The 17,657-nt window shown below is 37.3% G+C and overlaps 1 protein-coding gene across 8 annotated transcripts; it reads right to left on the bottom strand.

Annotated features, from left to right (window-relative positions):
* Window positions 1–1,308: 1,308 nt before the first annotated feature.
* LOC18440344 (uncharacterized) lies at window positions 1,309–16,894 on the bottom strand. Of its 8 annotated transcripts, none has more exons than XM_088864358.1 (11): window positions 16,780–16,894; window positions 16,367–16,444; window positions 9,032–9,197; window positions 8,844–8,911; window positions 8,153–8,320; window positions 7,906–8,011; window positions 5,429–5,611; window positions 4,603–4,768; window positions 3,567–3,892; window positions 2,281–2,370; window positions 1,309–1,569 (listed from the first exon to the last, which is right to left on the bottom strand). In XM_088864358.1, exons 4-11 carry the CDS (start codon window positions 8,853–8,855, stop codon window positions 1,505–1,507), a joined length of 1,116 nt encoding a protein of 371 aa, XP_088720484.1. In that variant the 5' UTR covers window positions 8,856–8,911; window positions 9,032–9,197; window positions 16,367–16,444; window positions 16,780–16,894; the 3' UTR covers window positions 1,309–1,504. The 8 variants fall into 8 exon arrangements, with proteins under 8 accessions (XP_088720484.1, XP_088720508.1, XP_011625631.1 ...); XM_088864382.1 differs by having other exon boundaries at window positions 4,603–4,773; XM_011627329.3 differs by having other exon boundaries at window positions 16,359–16,444.
* Between the last annotated feature and the right edge of the window lie 763 nt (window positions 16,895–17,657).

Below are 17,657 nucleotides of genomic sequence, written 5' to 3' on the forward strand. Positions count from 1 at the left end.
GAGTGTTGGGGTGAGAAGATGTGAAAGGTCAATATATGGATCACCGTACACACGCTGTTCTGGTGAGGCCAGATTACAAAAGAACCTTTGAAAATCAGCTTTTCATGGAATCAGGCCCCTCACAAATGAATTCAAAAGGCCCAAATACCTTAACCCTCAAATCCCATATCATTTCGACATCGTTAGCTGAAGGATTGGTGGTCTTGCATACAATTTGCAAGTTAACAAGTTAGATCAAACGAAATTAGACCAAAAATCTGAAGCGTTGCCCGTTTTCGGGCAAACTTGTTGTCGCAAGTTAACAAGTTGGATCAAATGCCATTTATATTTTTATAATGTTTAAGGGCATCCCAACAATTATATTCTTGCTAATTCAATACGCACCCTACCTCTTATTGTGACATAATGGAGGTATACCTAACAAATCAGTAGGTGTAACAAATCAGTCGGCTCTACGTTTTCTTAGAAATATGCAGTTGTGTGGTTCAAATCTTGGGCCGATGCAGCAAGGAACATCTTAGCTTCTTTTGGAAGATCGCTTAGTACTAGGTTGGATTAGATGTCTACTTGCGAGGGCACCATTTATCACTGAGCATCCTACTTCCCCCTATCTCTATTCCGAATCACAGTCATATGTATCCTAATTGGTATTCTCAGGAATATGTCCTATGGATTTTAAGTTCTCCAGGACCAAGAACTTACTCTAACCAGGATTACGAACACTATATATACCGATCTCCATTGCTTGGATAGCATGGGAACATATGCAAAGATCGTCATCAAACAAAGTTAGAAGTATTGCAACTTGTGAGTTACCTCACTATCGCTCCCTAGGAAGAATTGATTGTTTTTAGGGGGAAAATGTATCTTAGCCTTGAGAACCAGCATACCCCACCAGTAGCAATTTGGCATTCATAAAGGAGCGAGAACCGCACCCCCATCTGCATACACAAACTATCTGAAAGGATAATGTGTAGGCATGGCCATCACAGTGCTGGTGAATGAGTGTTTCCCTCAACATACACCACCCTCCCCCTCTTATTTATTTTTCTGTTTCCCTAGTCCTTGGCTTGGCCCCTTTCCTCCTAGCATGAATAAGTGCCTCCAACTCTGGACTTGATGGCAACTTGTGTGTTCTTGGAAGAATCCGCTAACCGACCCATGAAGAGTCGTGGTAACACACCCGCTTCTAAAACAATCACTAGAAGCAACCCATTATCCCATTGGACCTGCTAGAATCATGAAAACCTGAATTCCTCAATCCCCTCATTCTCATCTATTTGTGAGTCATTTGTTCAAAAAAAGAAAGACCAAAAAAAGCTCAATTAAATTAACCATAGATAAAATTCAGCCAGTTTTACTTTACAGCTGTTTTAGCAATCGATGGGGACCATTAAGTACATTGCTTAAATGAGAATATATCACATTTAATCTGCAACTGTTCATAAATTGAATTACTACTGAGCCTAACCTACGCTGACTCTCCATGGCAGCACCAGGTACCTTAGAATTTCTCTTCATCTGATTGCGAACATGGTCCCGTAATGGAGTCCACAAAAAATTCTGCATCTGGATTAAAACAAAAGTTTATAGCATCTCAGCCAGTTAGTTTCAATAATAATCAGAACCATGGCAGAATCATACATTTTAAATCCAATCCACCAAAAGCACGGAAACTAAAATTTCTAATGGGGTAAAAAATATCTATATGGTTGAGGTAGGGCACTTTTGTGATTAGAATATTGTCCTTATTTCATATAAAGCTTCTGTTAAATTTAGAGAGCTTTTGCAGGATTTCAGCCATATCTTTTAAAAACATATCCTATAACCCCAAAAAGGAAAGAAAATCAAAAGTTAAATGCTGTATCTGAAATCATCATGACATATTCGAACCATGCATAATACGAGAAAAGCTTTCTATAGAAACGTACCAAAAAGTATCCTGAAATTTATAATAAAGCTAACAATAAATAAACTCTTCAAAAAAGTTTATCAAAGGAAGTGAAATGAAAAGGAAAGGGAAAAAATTGGATCTTGAAATCAAATTCTAAAAAGTGAATTTTGGATAAAGTAATTTGCAAAGGACAATGCTAGGCAGTCAAAGCACAGCAAAGCAGGCCTGGCAGGCAAAAGTTAAATCAAGTTGCTTGCATTTCTACAGCGACTTTTTGATAACCTAATTCTTTGTGATCTTTGAATTTTTGAATCAATGTGCATTTTTTTGGATTTTTTTTTGAAGTATCCTTTGTGAATTTCACTTTACATATTCAGTAACAATACCTATATCATCTTGCTCAGGAGAATTGAGCACAATATCAGAACTCGAGGGCAGAAATGGTGAACCAGGGTAGTTCCCCAAGTCTCCAAGATCTGCACATGAAAAACCCAAAAAAAGAAAAGTTTCCAGCAAAGGAATCAGAATAGATATTGGCAGATATTCTGAATTTTGACAGAAGCAAGGCATTCAAATTTCCAAATAAATTCTTGAAGGAACTGTTTTTCTTATTTTATAATTTATACGAGGAACTATCATTAATCTAATGGAGACCAAAAACACCTGATTTTTTCTACCAAGGGAAAAACAATATCACAATCTCTCTATTTTTCCTCAGGCTATGAAGCCCTAAAAAACCAGAAAGCATGTTGTTAGAGAAGATTTAAGTTTCCACCAAGCATGCTCGTTAAAGCTATAAGTAGAGGTTTGCCTTTGCCTGATAAGAGAGAAATTGCATTTCAGAAAATATTTACGAGAGATCCAAATAACTTCTTAAAGTATCCCCAACCAAAAAAAAAAACAAAAAAACTCAAATACAGCACTCACATACTTGACGAAGAAAAAATAAATAAATAGAAACAGTTGAATCTGCATCTACAAAAGAAATGAACCACAGTATTGTAACATGTGTTATGAAATAATAGACCAAGAAATATAGATTTATCTCGAAAGCGGCATGACATTCCCTAGTTTAATATTTTTCAAAATTTCAATAAAATTTGGTTGCACCACTTGGAATGAACAGAACAGCTTAATGCCTGAATTATGCTCTTCTGGTACCCAGTATTGCTACCAAATAGTAAACACTATCCAAAATTTGACAACACTAAACTCAGGAATGTCGCGCAGATTTGACAGCAGAAACACAGAATTTGTTAAAAACAGGTACAATGCGCATATTTTGCCAAGTATCACTCAAAACTCAGACACTGCACTTTGCATCAAATGGCAATAAGGGCCAACATATATACATTGGCTAATAAGCCCAAGATTTCAGAAAATACATTCTATTAGTTTTTTGGAGTAGCCAAATAACTTGCATTTTAGTCTGCATATTCTTTCTGCTTTCACAGAGAGTTTACTCCCCTTAGACTGCAGTATAGCTAAATATAAGTCAGTTTTTTAACTTACTAGCAGTTTACTCCCCTCAGACTGAAGCAGTACACGAGTCAGTTTTTAACTCACTAGCCCCACAAAAAATTTGGAAATCTCAAGCATAGAAACTTGATAGTTGGTACGGTCTGCGTAGAAAAGCTAACCTTTTGTTTTTAAATATATGGAAAAAGGTTACCTGATAAGTTTGTCAAATCTGCAGTTAGATCTGAGAGACTAAAATTCCATGGGATCTGTGCAAGCGATCTGAGAGAGTCCCTTGCATTTCCGGCAGCCCCATCTGAGCCCAGTTGCAAACCGTTGGAGGTTGCCACTTCAGAAGTGAATGGAACCTCAATGGTTGACGACTCAACCCCCATGCCTGGAATCTCAGCGGGGGTGAAGGGAAAATGGCCACCTGATGTCACAGATGCAGGGCTCACAGGCATATCTGACATTGATGACATGGTGCTCCCCTGAGGAATAGCACTCCCCACCTCACCAGCACCAACATCCATCATGTTACTGAAAAAATAGTTAGGACAGCATTCGATTAGAAGCATTGCTATAGCCGAAACTTCTGCCATTTCAAGTGTCCTAAATATTCTTGTTATGACACCCTATGAATAGAGGCCAATGATACAAATTGAGAGATAGAGTACTGAATTACTTGTCTCAGATAAATTAAGAGGCAATCATCACATTTTTTTTTTGAAACAGTTAACTTTGAGGCAATCATCATTTCTGCAATGCAAGATGTATTAATAACTATAGAAATTTCACCATCAATTTGGACTTAACAACAAACAGATTTCATTTGGCCATCGCTGCAAATTAGGGCGTGAAGACTCATTCAAGAAGTAGCCATGTATGGGTTGAGGGAAAAGCACACTGAAACATACAACCTGCTAGAATTATATGTGACAGCCACTGGTGCTTGCCTTCCATCGCACAGAAAAAGGGTGGGGGCTAAGGTCATTGTTGCTTTCTTGGGGAACAGACCCAGGAAGTTATATGGTCCTAAAAACAGTGGCATTTCTATAAATCTTTGATGGGCATAATGGCATTTTTGTTATATGCTGATGTCATTAGTTTAGTTTCCCAAAAATGAATTCTTTGAAATCAGAAGAATAATCAGTTACCATCTAAAGAATACGCGGCAATCCAATGTCAATTACTTAACCAACACTACAAGAAATTAAATCGGTTCATCAGATATCGGAGCAATTCCTTACTCATTTCCAGCATTCAACCGAATCGGATGGTAAGTGCCTGGTGCAGGTACACCATTCACAACATGACAACTGGATAGGCCACAAGCCATTGGATCAAGATGAGGCTGGCCTGTAGCAGGCATTGGAGGCTGTTGCAGAACTGGATACCCCATAGGTAAGTTGTTAACTGCACTGCAGACAGGCTAGAATTGAATAAGGATGCTAACAAAAAAGAAACTAAATTAACAAAAAAAAATAAATCTTAGACTGTCACATATCGAAATCTGGAGAAAACGTAACATCCACCAAAGTTAAAAAAAACAAAGATATCCATAAATATTTTGGAAGAGGAAAATGATGACCCATTTTCCTTTGCAACATTTCAACATGCTCGCAGCCATCATATGTTTTGAAAATAAAATATTCCATACAGAATAGAATCCCCAACTCTTCTCCAACATGTTAAAGATCCTGGGAAGAATATGCAATTCAATCTCAAGTGTGCAAGTTAATCTTTTGGATGTCATTTGGTAAGTTACCGAAAATTTCGAGCAGGCAGACATCTATGGAAAGTAACAGTGGTTCTGTATTGACTGCCAAAGATATAAAACACCTATACATGAAATGAGAAATAAGATTTCATACTCGAGGTAAGATCCCCAATTCTTTCCGTCTTCTTAAAATTTAATGAAAAACCAAACCCACGAATGCTCGCAAACTGAGACAGGTTACCCAAGTATCGAATGAATTTTATAAGCCTCCAATAGAGCACACCCTTACGCATGCACACTCGTTTGCAGGTGCGCACACATGCACATGTGCGCGCACACAGTGAGAGAGAGATTACCAGGCATAGGATGTATCCCATTCTGTATAGGAGCCAATGGAACTTTTGGTGGTACTGGATACTTCATAAGTCGATATTGTTGCTCAAGCAAATGATTGAATAATATGATTTGCTTTTTCAGCTTCAGCCTTATATAGTAGGCCCTGAAGAAATCAGAATTTTCTTCTTCCAGTTTCTGCCATACTGCACACAAATTTACAAAAAACTTTTCATCAAGGAAGAGCCAGTAAATTTCATCAGTTACAGAAAAGTGATGGGCTGATAATAGGTAAAGTAAAAATATAATGGCGTGTGATCTATTCAGAGTATAATGCAAATTCGAAGCTCACTAATGCACATTAAACAGCTTGTTAAAGGTAAATCAAATGGATGAAGTACAATTCATAAGCTTTCTGAAACAACCATATAGTCCATTTGAAAAGGAAAGTATACAGAATATTGTATCAAGAAGTACAAACAATTGGGGTCATGTAAAAGCGTTTGGCAAACAGAACAGAGCAATAAAGAAAGTAAACAGAAGAATCAATCTAATTTGACCCATGGGGATAGAGTCACCAACAATAATGCCATCAATTTTCAAACCCACTTTGGCCAACATGGAGAAGGATATTGTGGTCTACCAAGGCAATTTTTCCTGTTACATTCTTTTTCTTTATGCAGTCCCCATGGGCTTGTGACTTGAAATATCGTTCATTCTCCATATCATTTCAGGTATGTTCTCTTCTTGCATTCTATGCATCTTTGGTTTGTCCCATTAGTAAATAGCTAGTACTAGTACAGATTCTGGAATGTAGTAATAGGCCATATGGGTTGATGGGTATAGGTTATTAGAACTTGTACACCGTCCTTTATTGTTGAGGGTATTAAAGTCATCAGATTGGCATGATTACCTCATATGCAATGTGCGACCTTATTTCGAGCCAAAGGGGGAGGGCATTGTTAATCTCTATCCTGGAGTCTTGGATTGAGGTCTACGATGTGACATATGTAACTCATGCACACAAGAAAATATGACTCCGACAAGTCTGTAGATTGCATGAAGGTGTTTCTCACATAATCCAGAGTATGATGCCAAAACAAACCTAAGATTTGGGATCTAGGTACTGCTTACAGAGTGTAACCACAACTTATAAAAATAAATATAAACCATAACCTTCATCAAGATGCAACAAATTAAAAGTGCACTGCTGTCATGAGTGATGGTCAGTTTTTAACATGAGGTCAATGGATTGTGACAACTGGAATAGTTGACAACCTCCAGCTCAAACAAATCGATGAGCTCTCTCTCTCAAACATGTGTTTCAAACACCCCTCCCCACCCCCCTCCCTACTTCTAGTGGATATTGAATTTCTCTCCTGCCCCCCCCCCCCTCTCTCTCTCTTTCTCTCTCTCTCAAACATGTGTTTCAAACTCCCCTTCCGCTCCGTCCCTCCCAATAGTGCATATTGAATCTCTATCTCTCTCTTCTCTCTCTCTCTCTTTCTCTCTCTCTCGAGTGCATATTGAATTTCCCTCTCTCAACATGTGTCTCAAACTCCCATTCCCTCCCTCCTCTCCCACCAGAGTGCATATTGAATCTCTCTCTCTCTAAAGCCCTCCCTCCCTCCCATGCATAATGAATATCTCTCTCAACAGAATGCATATTGAATCTCTCTCCCTCTCTCTCTCTCTCAAAAGTCCTCCCTCCCTCCCGTGCATATTGAATCTCTCTCTCTTCCCCCTCTCCCTCTCGCTAGAGTCCATCCTCCCTCCCATGCATATTGAACCTTCTCTCTCTCAACAGAGTGCTCCCCCCTCCATATTGAATTTTCTTCTTTCTCTCTAGAGTGCATATTGAATTTTCCTCTCTCTCTCTCTCTCTCTCTCTTCCCACCCCCACCCTTTCCCAGAGTGCAAATCGAATTTTCCTTGCTTTCTTTCTCCCTCTCTCTCTCTCTAAAGAGTGCATATTGAATCTTTCTTGTCTTTTTAGGTTCGCTGGTAGTTTGAGTAGCTGACATCCCCAAATCTTCGGGGTGCTAATAATACTCCTGGCTAGGGTTCTCATAGGAGGAGCACATGTACAGTTTGCTCCCCAGGGAGAATATAATCTTTTCTGAGGAGAAATATGAGTTCGATAGTTATGTTATGAATATTTTATTTTCCTAATAAGTTTTTCAGACCCTGGCTGATACGTTAGGCCCCTAAGCTTTTTGAGTATAAGCTCTAGACGTGTGGGTAGCCTTGTTGTATAGGGAGTTATCCACATGTGAGTAGCCTTTTTTCTTGTTTACTTCTGTACAGAAAACCTTCAGTGTAAGCGCATAAAGACTAATATATACCATCAAATGACAAAAATTAATTGAAGCAAATAAAAGAGAAAACGTTATCACTTGTTATGTGAAGTTAGTATCTGTCAAGAAAATTAATAAAGGGATAGTGTAACAGGAACTAACATCATGCAATGAAAGCTTTAGTGGAAAGAGGCCCAACCTACCTAGAGTTGTGAACCCAGGCTCTATTCTTGCTCTGGTGAGGAGGGTCTTTACCACCTCTGCCCTATTCATATATAACTGTAGACACCGTTCTATTAGATTCTGGACCTACAATATCATTGTGCCCAAGATGTATTAGAAACAAGAGTCAAATGAACAAAACATTCCGGAAAAAAAGGCTCATTGGAAGTCCTCCAATGCCATAAGTAACAAAATTAAATATCAAGGGCACCACCATAGATTTCTTACAAGTTCGATGTCTTCCCGAGAAACTTTCCTATTGTCACTGCTTGAAATAGATACTGAGCCTGAGTCAACTACAGGGCCCTCAGTTGCAGTAGCATTATGTTGATCTGCTTGAGAGTCGGGTGATACTTGTGATGAGGATTGTATTTCTGTAGTACCCTGCGGTTGATCCTGCAAGTCATACAAAACCGTACACGGTTGATTTCATCAATGCAAGCGAAGGGTGAAGAAATAAGGCTAATTTAATATCTCAGTACTCAATAAGAATTTTGAGGATTCCCTTCTAGTTTATAGAAGTAAGATGTCCAAAAATTTCTTTTATTTTCTTAGCTCATGTTGTCATTAATTCAAGCACAAAGGTACACCAGTGTAAACAAGAACTTAACATTTTTTTCATTAGAAAATGCTCACAGTTCAGTCACCACATAGAAAATGAAATGATTATTTGACGACAGCACTTATTGCTAATTCGCACATGCACCCATCCATACACAAACACAAACATACACACACACATACACACACACACACACACGCGCACGCACACACACACACATACATGACCTGGTAGAGCAATATTGATTTTGATCTTTTGATTTGATCAACTTTTTGTAACGTGCAAAGATTTTTATGAGTAAAACTGGATTTATTCTAGTGGCAGAGGATAGCGCTGAATATTTGGAAGGTATCTTACCATTTTATTCATGAACCACTTAAATGCAATGAATCAGGCCTAACGGTTGTGACATATATTGTGCAATGCTGAAATGGAAAGACAGGTGCGGAAGTAATTCCAGGCAAAGGTAAGCCTCTAACAAAATAAGGAAGCACGAGTCATCACTAAATCCATCAAACTGTTGTAAAATATCAAACAGGCAGGACCTGCAAGGTCTTCATTTCAGTTCAACTGCATCTTGAATGCATGATCCTTGACAAAAAAGTATGGATGCCTTCCAGACTGATATTCAAATTACTGAGAGATGTCCTCTAGAAACAATTATGAATAGCATAAATTTTGCATTTTGATAGGTAACCACAGGTGTATGTCCTGCAATTGCAAATAGCAAAAATTAGAGATAGTATGGGAAGATAATTGCTTGAATAAAAAAATATCAATACAATAAGTGCTTTCCACAAAATGTGTTGATAATGAGTCCCAAAAGTAGAACTTGTTAATCATGAATTCACATCTAAATAGGATGACTAGATCAAGAGGAAAATTGTAAAATAATAACAAATGACTTAAAACACACTGTGCAATGAATTCTTACATCATTTTAGCAAAACATACAAGATTTAAGGGAGATTGGCAAGCCCTAGTTACAGGAACCTTGCAACCAGGATGTCACTGCCACTCCAGAAACTCAACCCTTGGATGAAGGACCCATGAGTTCTAGGAACAGGAATTTTAAGAAATCAAGATCATGTCCCACTTACAATCAGGGTCTGGATTTCTAGAATTCATACTAGTGAGACAAGTTATACGTAAGAGCAACTTTCAAGAGATGCAATCATGCATCCTGTGTAAGACAAAAAAAGAGAATTTGACTATTTATTGAAGAGTGAGATATTGAATTACTTGTATTATCACAGAATGACTCACTCTACCAAATTATATATATTTATACAGAAGGAAATTCAGTCATTTGTGTAAATAAAGACATTTATGCAAATAGTAGAATGACAAAGAAGCTTTTCGTTAAGAGTGAGCAAGTACAATGAATCTCACTTAATGGTGACTGATCCAATGGTCTTATATTCAAATGAGTGAACCAAAAAACAGCAAAGAGGCATGTCAAGTAATCTGACTCTCATTTAGGCGGTTGCTTGGCTGCCTAGGAGGGGGCCTAGGTACTAATTGGGTGGGGGGGCATTATTTTATACTAGGTGGCAGCGTGGCTACCTAGGCAGGGGCCCACGTACCATTTGTGTGGGTGGGAAGGGAGAAGGTTGGGGGCTACTAGGTGGTTGCGTGGCTGCCAAGGCAGGGGCCCAGGTATCATTTGGGGGGCATCTGTTTGATATATAAAATATATAATATACATGCATATATATATTGAAAGAAGTGGCTATGTGGAATTCAAGGTATAAAATTTTTCCTTTTCTTTTATTCAATATACATAAATTTCACTTACATGGGCCACTAAATACTGCTGTAAAGCAGTATAAGGAGAGAAAGAGGCTTGTGTGAGAGAAAAAAAATATGGGAGAGAGAAAGAGTGGCTTGAGAGAAAAAGAGGGGCATCTCCTCTCTTTTACTTTTTTTTAAGTACGTGAACAATAGAGAGGGAGAGAATTGCTTAGGGCATGAGAGACAAATCTTGTTGTCATAAGAGAGGGGGCTCAAATCTTGTTTAAATAGAAACAAGATCCATGTCCAAATTTTAATAGGATTCTAATCTAAGTATGCCTTATATAATTTTCAGCTTGATTTTTAAGATAATTAAGAAGTTTGTGGGGTGAGAGAGATTTAATCAGAGCCATCCATCCCACATATTTGAGTGAAAAATAGGAACTTTATCACCTTAAAATTTGACCAATACCCAACTCTTATTTAAATTTAAAATATAATCCCATATCAATATCTAGATATTCAATAATGTTTTTAAGAAATCAAGGATAATCTATATTTTAAAACTCCCACTAACATAAGAAACCAATTCTCATTCCAAAAATTAAGAGATTTTCCATCTTTAACTAATTTAAAACTTGAACAAATTAAAATTATGGGGCGTTCCCCTTTTTTGCTAAAAATGTGGCATGCCATATTGTGTTTAAAAAATGGGCATGTCCCCCTAATGTGTTCACGTTAGCCCAACATTAAAAAAAATGCACACACATGTGGGGTAGGATCCTTAGTCCCACGTGTCATCTAAAGTTCTGAAACTTTCAGAATTACCATTTTAATGAACATTACAACAGAAATAGTATTTTAAAATTATGAAAAAGTAAGTTAAAATCATAAAAACATTTCTAATACCAAAACAAAATATACTAGGAGTAGACTGGTACCAATGGTTCAAAATAGCGACAATAAGGGTACTCTACTCATCCCGAGAACCATAATCCACTATTATTTTCTCATCCAACCCAACAAAGACCCGTGACCTATAATCTCATTTTAGGGATGATGATTGGCTTGTCAAAATTTGACAATAAACAATAGGACCATGATCCAAGAATGTAGATTTCAACTTCTCCCTTTAAGAGCAAGCCTAACACTTGTCACAATAGTGCAAACATGGCTCTTTCTATACACATGGACACAAGTCCCTCTATAGGGCATCTTCCTAGTAATGCGGTTGTCATCTGTATATGCCGTGTGGAAGTTTGTTGAGGCTTTGGCCTTTTCTCTCACAGGTCTACAAGCGCACACAAAGAGACTACACAACTCTCCTAGCCTATAAAGATCCCTCGGCATCTTTACGACGATAACAAGGAATACCTACTGTAAATCCTGGTTGGTAGTGCCACATGCTCAGGGGTCAGGGTTTTGGACATGACCAGAGAGCCATAAACTGCCCAACCCTTGGTTAGTTAACACACACTCCCACTGAAGTGCATCATCATCATCATCATCTTCATCATCATAGCCTTTTCCCAATTAATTGGGATCAACTACACGAATCTTGGTCTACCATTTTGCTCTATTTAAGGCCATAACCTCAGAAAGGCCATAAGTCCCTATATCTTTTTGGACTACTTCCAACCATGTCCCTTTTGGCCTACTCCTTGCCTTTTTCAAACCTTCCATTTAAACTAACTCGCACCTCCTAACAGGTGTTGTACTGGGTTGACGCCACACAAGGCCAGCCCACCTAAGTCTACTCTCGCTCTTATCTTATCACCTATTAGTGCCACACCTAAACTTTCCCGAATGGATTCATTTTGGATTCTGTCCCTTCTAATCTTACTACTTGTCCCACTGAACTGCATATTCCACTATAAAATACCATATTGACAAGCTCTTTAGGCCTTTAAAGGCTGCAAAACCCAACACACAAATATACATATAGGGTTTTACTAATGTCAACTCCCCATAAAATTTTCTAGGTTAAATATAAAAAGGGGTGTGAACTACCAAAATTACTTTAGTTGCTTATTTCGTTATTCATTATTATACGTGAGTATGGGTACTATGTCATTAAAAACTGTAGTATTGATAATTGTACTAAATACAAAAGGTATGTTTTTCATCTCGAGGATGACATTTTTGAAATATTCCTTAAAAGACAAGGGCATTTATATTAAAGTACCTAGAACTTCACTCTATAATTATTGCCTTTTAGCAAAAAATATCAACAATACCCTTCTTAATGATAAAAATGCCCATACTCATTTTATGAAGATTGAATAATTAGTGGGGGCAATTATGGTAATTTTAATAGTTCACACCCCCTTTCTAAATGTAGCGTATAGGACTTTATAAGGTGTTAACAGTAGAAAAAATGGTGTTGTGTGTGTAGGGCCTCGCAGCAAATACTTAATGTTCATCTTCTTTCTTCCTCATCTTTTTCTTATCGAATATATTGAGTGTGAGAAACTCTGCCATGGCCTGTCACAATCCGGTCATGCCTGTCTGTCCCAAGCCCAGATAAAGGAGGGTTGTGTTAGTTAGGGGAGCCAACGTAAAAATTTGCCACATCTTTTCATGAATTCTGAACCTATATGATGGAACATGATTTGTGTAGCCGACCCCAAATAGTTGGGATAAGGCTTAGATGATGAATGATGATGATGATGACATATAGAGTGTGAGAGAGAGCATATGGGCCAAGGTGTGTGAGAGAGAGGTCTCACACCCAACACTTGAAGAATATGTTCATCTTTTCTTCTTCTTATATGTAAAGAGAAAACATGAATTTGTGAGAGGGAAGCCTCACATTGAACACTTGGAGGTCATCTTCTCCTTTTATTTCCTATTATATGTAGAGAGAGAGTATGGGTCCATGCATATGTTTGTGTGTGCACGAGAGAGTCATGCCCCACATCGAACACTTGGAGGCTCTTCTTTTTTCTTATATGTTAAGAGAGAGCACATGGGCCCGTAAGCAATAGAGAGATGGGCCTTAACCATTTGAATAGCCCTTAATAATCTTTTTAGTATTTTAAGGGGGCACGTGTCTTCTTCTTTTTTATTTATTTTTATAAGGTACAACACTAGGCGTATATGGTTTTTGGGGGTTAGAATGCCCCTCAAAACCCTTTTCCCCCCTCTTTAAGGGTAAAAAATACTTTTAAACCTCGTCAAGGGCATTTTTATTTCCTTGACCAAGTTGTATTTAGGTGCCACTTAGGAGCACGCCTGCCTAGGGCACACCAAGGTGCATTTTAAAGCATGAATCTCCAATATGAGAAGCTAACAACACTAAAGTCTTGCTATGAATGAATTGCAAGATGAACCAAAATCCTAATCATCCTTGTGTGGCAATAAAATATAACCTTTAGGTAGTGCTCAGAAACCATCTCCAACAAGCAATATTAAATGAATGAAGAGGCTCAAAAATCATCTCCAATAGGACCAACAATATTTTTTAAGACTACATATATTTAGTTTTTTCTCTAGTTTCCATTACAGGGTCCTTAATTGCATAATTTCTAACTAGAATCAAAATCTTTTTTTTCTAAATAATGCTTTTTGGGGGAGTTGTTGGATGTAACTCTCACATTCCAATTGGACTCACCATAGTGCATGGGCAACTCCCAAGCAGAGCCCAAGTGTCTTCTAACATTTAAATGAAATTTCCAACATCATAAAAACCCCACAATTTAAGTGAGAAGTTATCAAATCGATGAGCTCAAAATGGGGAGATTCTTCTATTAGAAGGCACCACTACCTTTATGAAGACCATTAAGACCATAGTTATAAAGACCGGACTGGACCACTCTGTCTGATTGCCTATCGATTGCATTTTTGGTCCTATCTAAAGTAAAAACTTGGTTTGGTCGAAAACTAATCAAGATTAGTGTTTGACTGGTTTTAGCAGGTCGGACCATCCGATTTTGACCAGTTCGACCGGCTAAACGAAGTTGAGAGATCTCTTTCTAATATATTTCATATTTTTAAACCATTATTCTTATTTATTCTTAAAATCTGGTCCAACTGTTGACTGGCACCGACGGTGGTGGTTGACTTGGTTTTGATTGGGCCAGACCCCTCACCAATTTGATGACAGGTGCAACCACAAGCTCCAAGGCTGCAGCAATAAAGTTGTTTACTGAAAATAATCATTTTGGGAATCTTCCATGCACATGCATCAGAGGCTATACTTTCTAACTTATTGGCTTGGTGTTATTTTATTACGCATTTTTCATAATGCGCAGAAACCATTATGTTGGATCAAAACTTTTAATACAACATTGTAGATGGATCCATGTCAACAAAGACAATCAATTGTCACCAACAAGTAGCATCTAGGGCAGCACATGTACATTAGCACCAAGCCAAGTCATACAAAAACACACGTAACTTGTGTATTGTACAGTTGCACATAAACTTTTTTTTTGCACATTAGCACCATATCCCAACACATTTTCTCCAAAACATGATAAAAAAAAGTACTGCATAAGCATTTCTTGGAAAATTAGTGCACATAGCACCAAGTGTACATGTGCCACTGCGAAAGTAATTCACACACATAATGAGGTGACAATGTATTCCTTGCTCCAACTTACCAATCCATTACGAAATCTACTTGGGAGGGTGCACATAATTTTAATATCAACCACCTAAAACCAAATGTATTTCATTATTGTTGAATCTCTCAACCATATTCTGAAGACATTGAAAGAAATACATAAGGTACATGAACCTGGACCAAATTGACTGTAACGACTACATTTAGCGTGTCACTATCATCATCATCTAAACCTTGTCCCAACTATTTAGAGTCAGCTACATCAATCTTGTTCCATCATTGTGCTCATGGGTTCAAGATTCATCAGTACATTAGTGTGTAGTAAGCATAAAAACCAAAACCATGAGGAACACTACAAAACATAGAAGCCTGAATATTATAGCATCAAAAGGAAATCTTACCATCAACTCTATAAACACTTCTTTGGGCAAAGAATTTAAGAAACAATCATATGGTAAAATATGACTTGCACAAGGCATAATGTGGCTTCTTTGTCTAGGACACATAGGATTTCTAACTAATCTTCATTTCCATTTCAGATTATTTTTTTCCTTTTCTTTTTTTCGTGTTCAACCTGTCATCTCTACTTGTTAATTAAGCCATTTGTTTTTAATAGTGTCCAATGCTAAATTGCCTCTTTTGCGATTATTATGCTCAATACCACATATAAACATAGGCCTTTCTATAGACCCCCAAGCACTTATGTGGTGCACTTTATATCGCATCTCATACTCATCTTCACGTTAATCACAACTTCAAATCCTTTCTAATTCGCAACTTCTACCATAAATGATGAAAACTTCCTTTTATATTCTTTTGCCAATTTCTGGAATGATTTTCAGAAGCAAGATTTACAGCAACATAAGCATCTGGAAGGAAGCGCACAAGCAGAATATTTCAATAGAAATTTGATTCCCTTACGCAAGTTATCGCCATATTGAAGGAGAATCAGTCCTCAAAGGTATGAATGACCGCTAGTATGGTAAAATTCATTAATGAAACCACTTATAATAAGAAATATAAAGTATCTCTGGCAAGACAGGAGCACAACAGCTGCCGGCCACCATAGTGCTTGCCATAGAAGGTAAGAGAAACATCCCCTCACCCTTGCATTATTTTATCATCCGTCATAAAACAAGCCTTTCCAGCTACATTAATGTCCATCCAATACCAAAGATTTTTTTTTTTTTTGATTGCCAACAATTGTCTGAACCGGCAAAAATAAAAAAAAAAGATGGTGTGCGCATTAGTTGCAAAAAGTCATGAAAGCAATAATAGAATAAAGTAAGAAACACGAATTTTGTTAGTTCATCAATAATAAGCTACATTCATTTTCCATATTAAAAACCCATACGACTGAACGATAGATGAAACCGTCGTAAAAAGCTTCGAATAATCCCATACACCATTTACACTAGAAAAGCATTCCATAAAAGCAATTAGAGTCAAGTACTGGTTAGCATTGAACCGTAAATTTAATATATCTTTAAAGCATAAACTAAAAGTCGCTCCTTTTCACTGTTTAAGCATTTCATAACAGCAATTTAAAGCAAGGATAGGTAAGCATTTACCGATTTACCAATAGAAAATATCCGCAACCGCATGCAAATGCTCCTCAAACTTGGTGTCGACAAATTAAAAACCAGTTTCAGGTCATCTTTAACAGCCAAACAGTAAATACCAATTAGCAGCATTATTTATAGCAAAAGGAAACTTCAATCCATTAGAACACGCTCAAAAAAACCAGTAAACACAAGAAAAGTGAGGTATCCCTCTCAAAGCTTCCCTTGCATTTTCCATTTCCAATCATTTCAACCAAAACATTGACTATGAACTCTGTGTCAAATAAAACATCTACTAATAGAAAACACAGTAAAAATACACAAGATTTGCAGAAAAAATCCATGGATCTAACTTCAAAGGATGCATGCAAAAAGTTTCTCCATTTCTTAGAAGAATTTAAAGAAATACTTTACAGAAGTGCGATGATACCTTAGGGACCTTTTTGATGAACCTTCAAAGCTTCCATAAAAAGAGACAAATAAAAAACACAAACACATCAACAAAAACAAAATAAAAAAGAAAGGAAGAAAGGGCCTCACCAACCAAATTAAGCCACTGATTTGCTATATTTATACTGCTCTTGTAGCAAGGGAATCCCGTGGGTGGCTTTGGGGGCTCCGCTCAACTTGGAGCTGAGCTGAGAGCTCGGCTCGGCTCAGCTCAGCTCAGAGTGTTTTTGGACATTTTCGCGAATTTTAGCGATTCACGGTAGAAATCTTGTGACCTTCCCAAGAAAATTAAAAACTACCCTCTTTATATCACGTAATAACGAAAAGCCCCTGAACCATAAAAATATCTTAATGGCCTTTTTGTCAACTGTGGGAGCACGTGGACTGCCAATTTGGGGAAGGGAACGCAAGGCTCTAAATAATCAAAATAAAGCCACCTTCATATAGCATTGAAAGATGTAGTTTCGATATTAGAAATTTTTGTGGTGGTTTGAAAATTTATTTTCATCCATAACTATAAAATTTAAGCTTTAAAAATAGTGTAGATTGGATCTATTAACATTTTGAAAATCTATATTGGAAATTTTTGTGATGGCTTGGAAATTTATTTTCATCCATCACTATAGAATTTAAGAATTTAAGCTTCAAAAATAGTGTAGATGGGATCTATTAACACTTTGAAAATCTTGGAAATTGTTAGAGTTCAAAAATGCATTATAAGATGCACTATTTCCAAAACTTGAAATTTATTTTTTTCTCATGTCTATGAATCTTGAGGTCGAAATGATCAATTTGAAAACTTTTGAGCATCGAAATAATCTTTTATAGTGAAATTTTTGAGGTGCACTTTAATTTGGT

This window comes from Amborella trichopoda, chromosome 1, assembly GCF_054954075.1.
Source record: "Amborella trichopoda isolate Santa Cruz 75 chromosome 1, AtrichopodaSantaCruz75HAP2 v2.0, whole genome shotgun sequence".
NCBI lineage: Eukaryota > Viridiplantae > Streptophyta > Magnoliopsida > Amborellales > Amborellaceae > Amborella > Amborella trichopoda.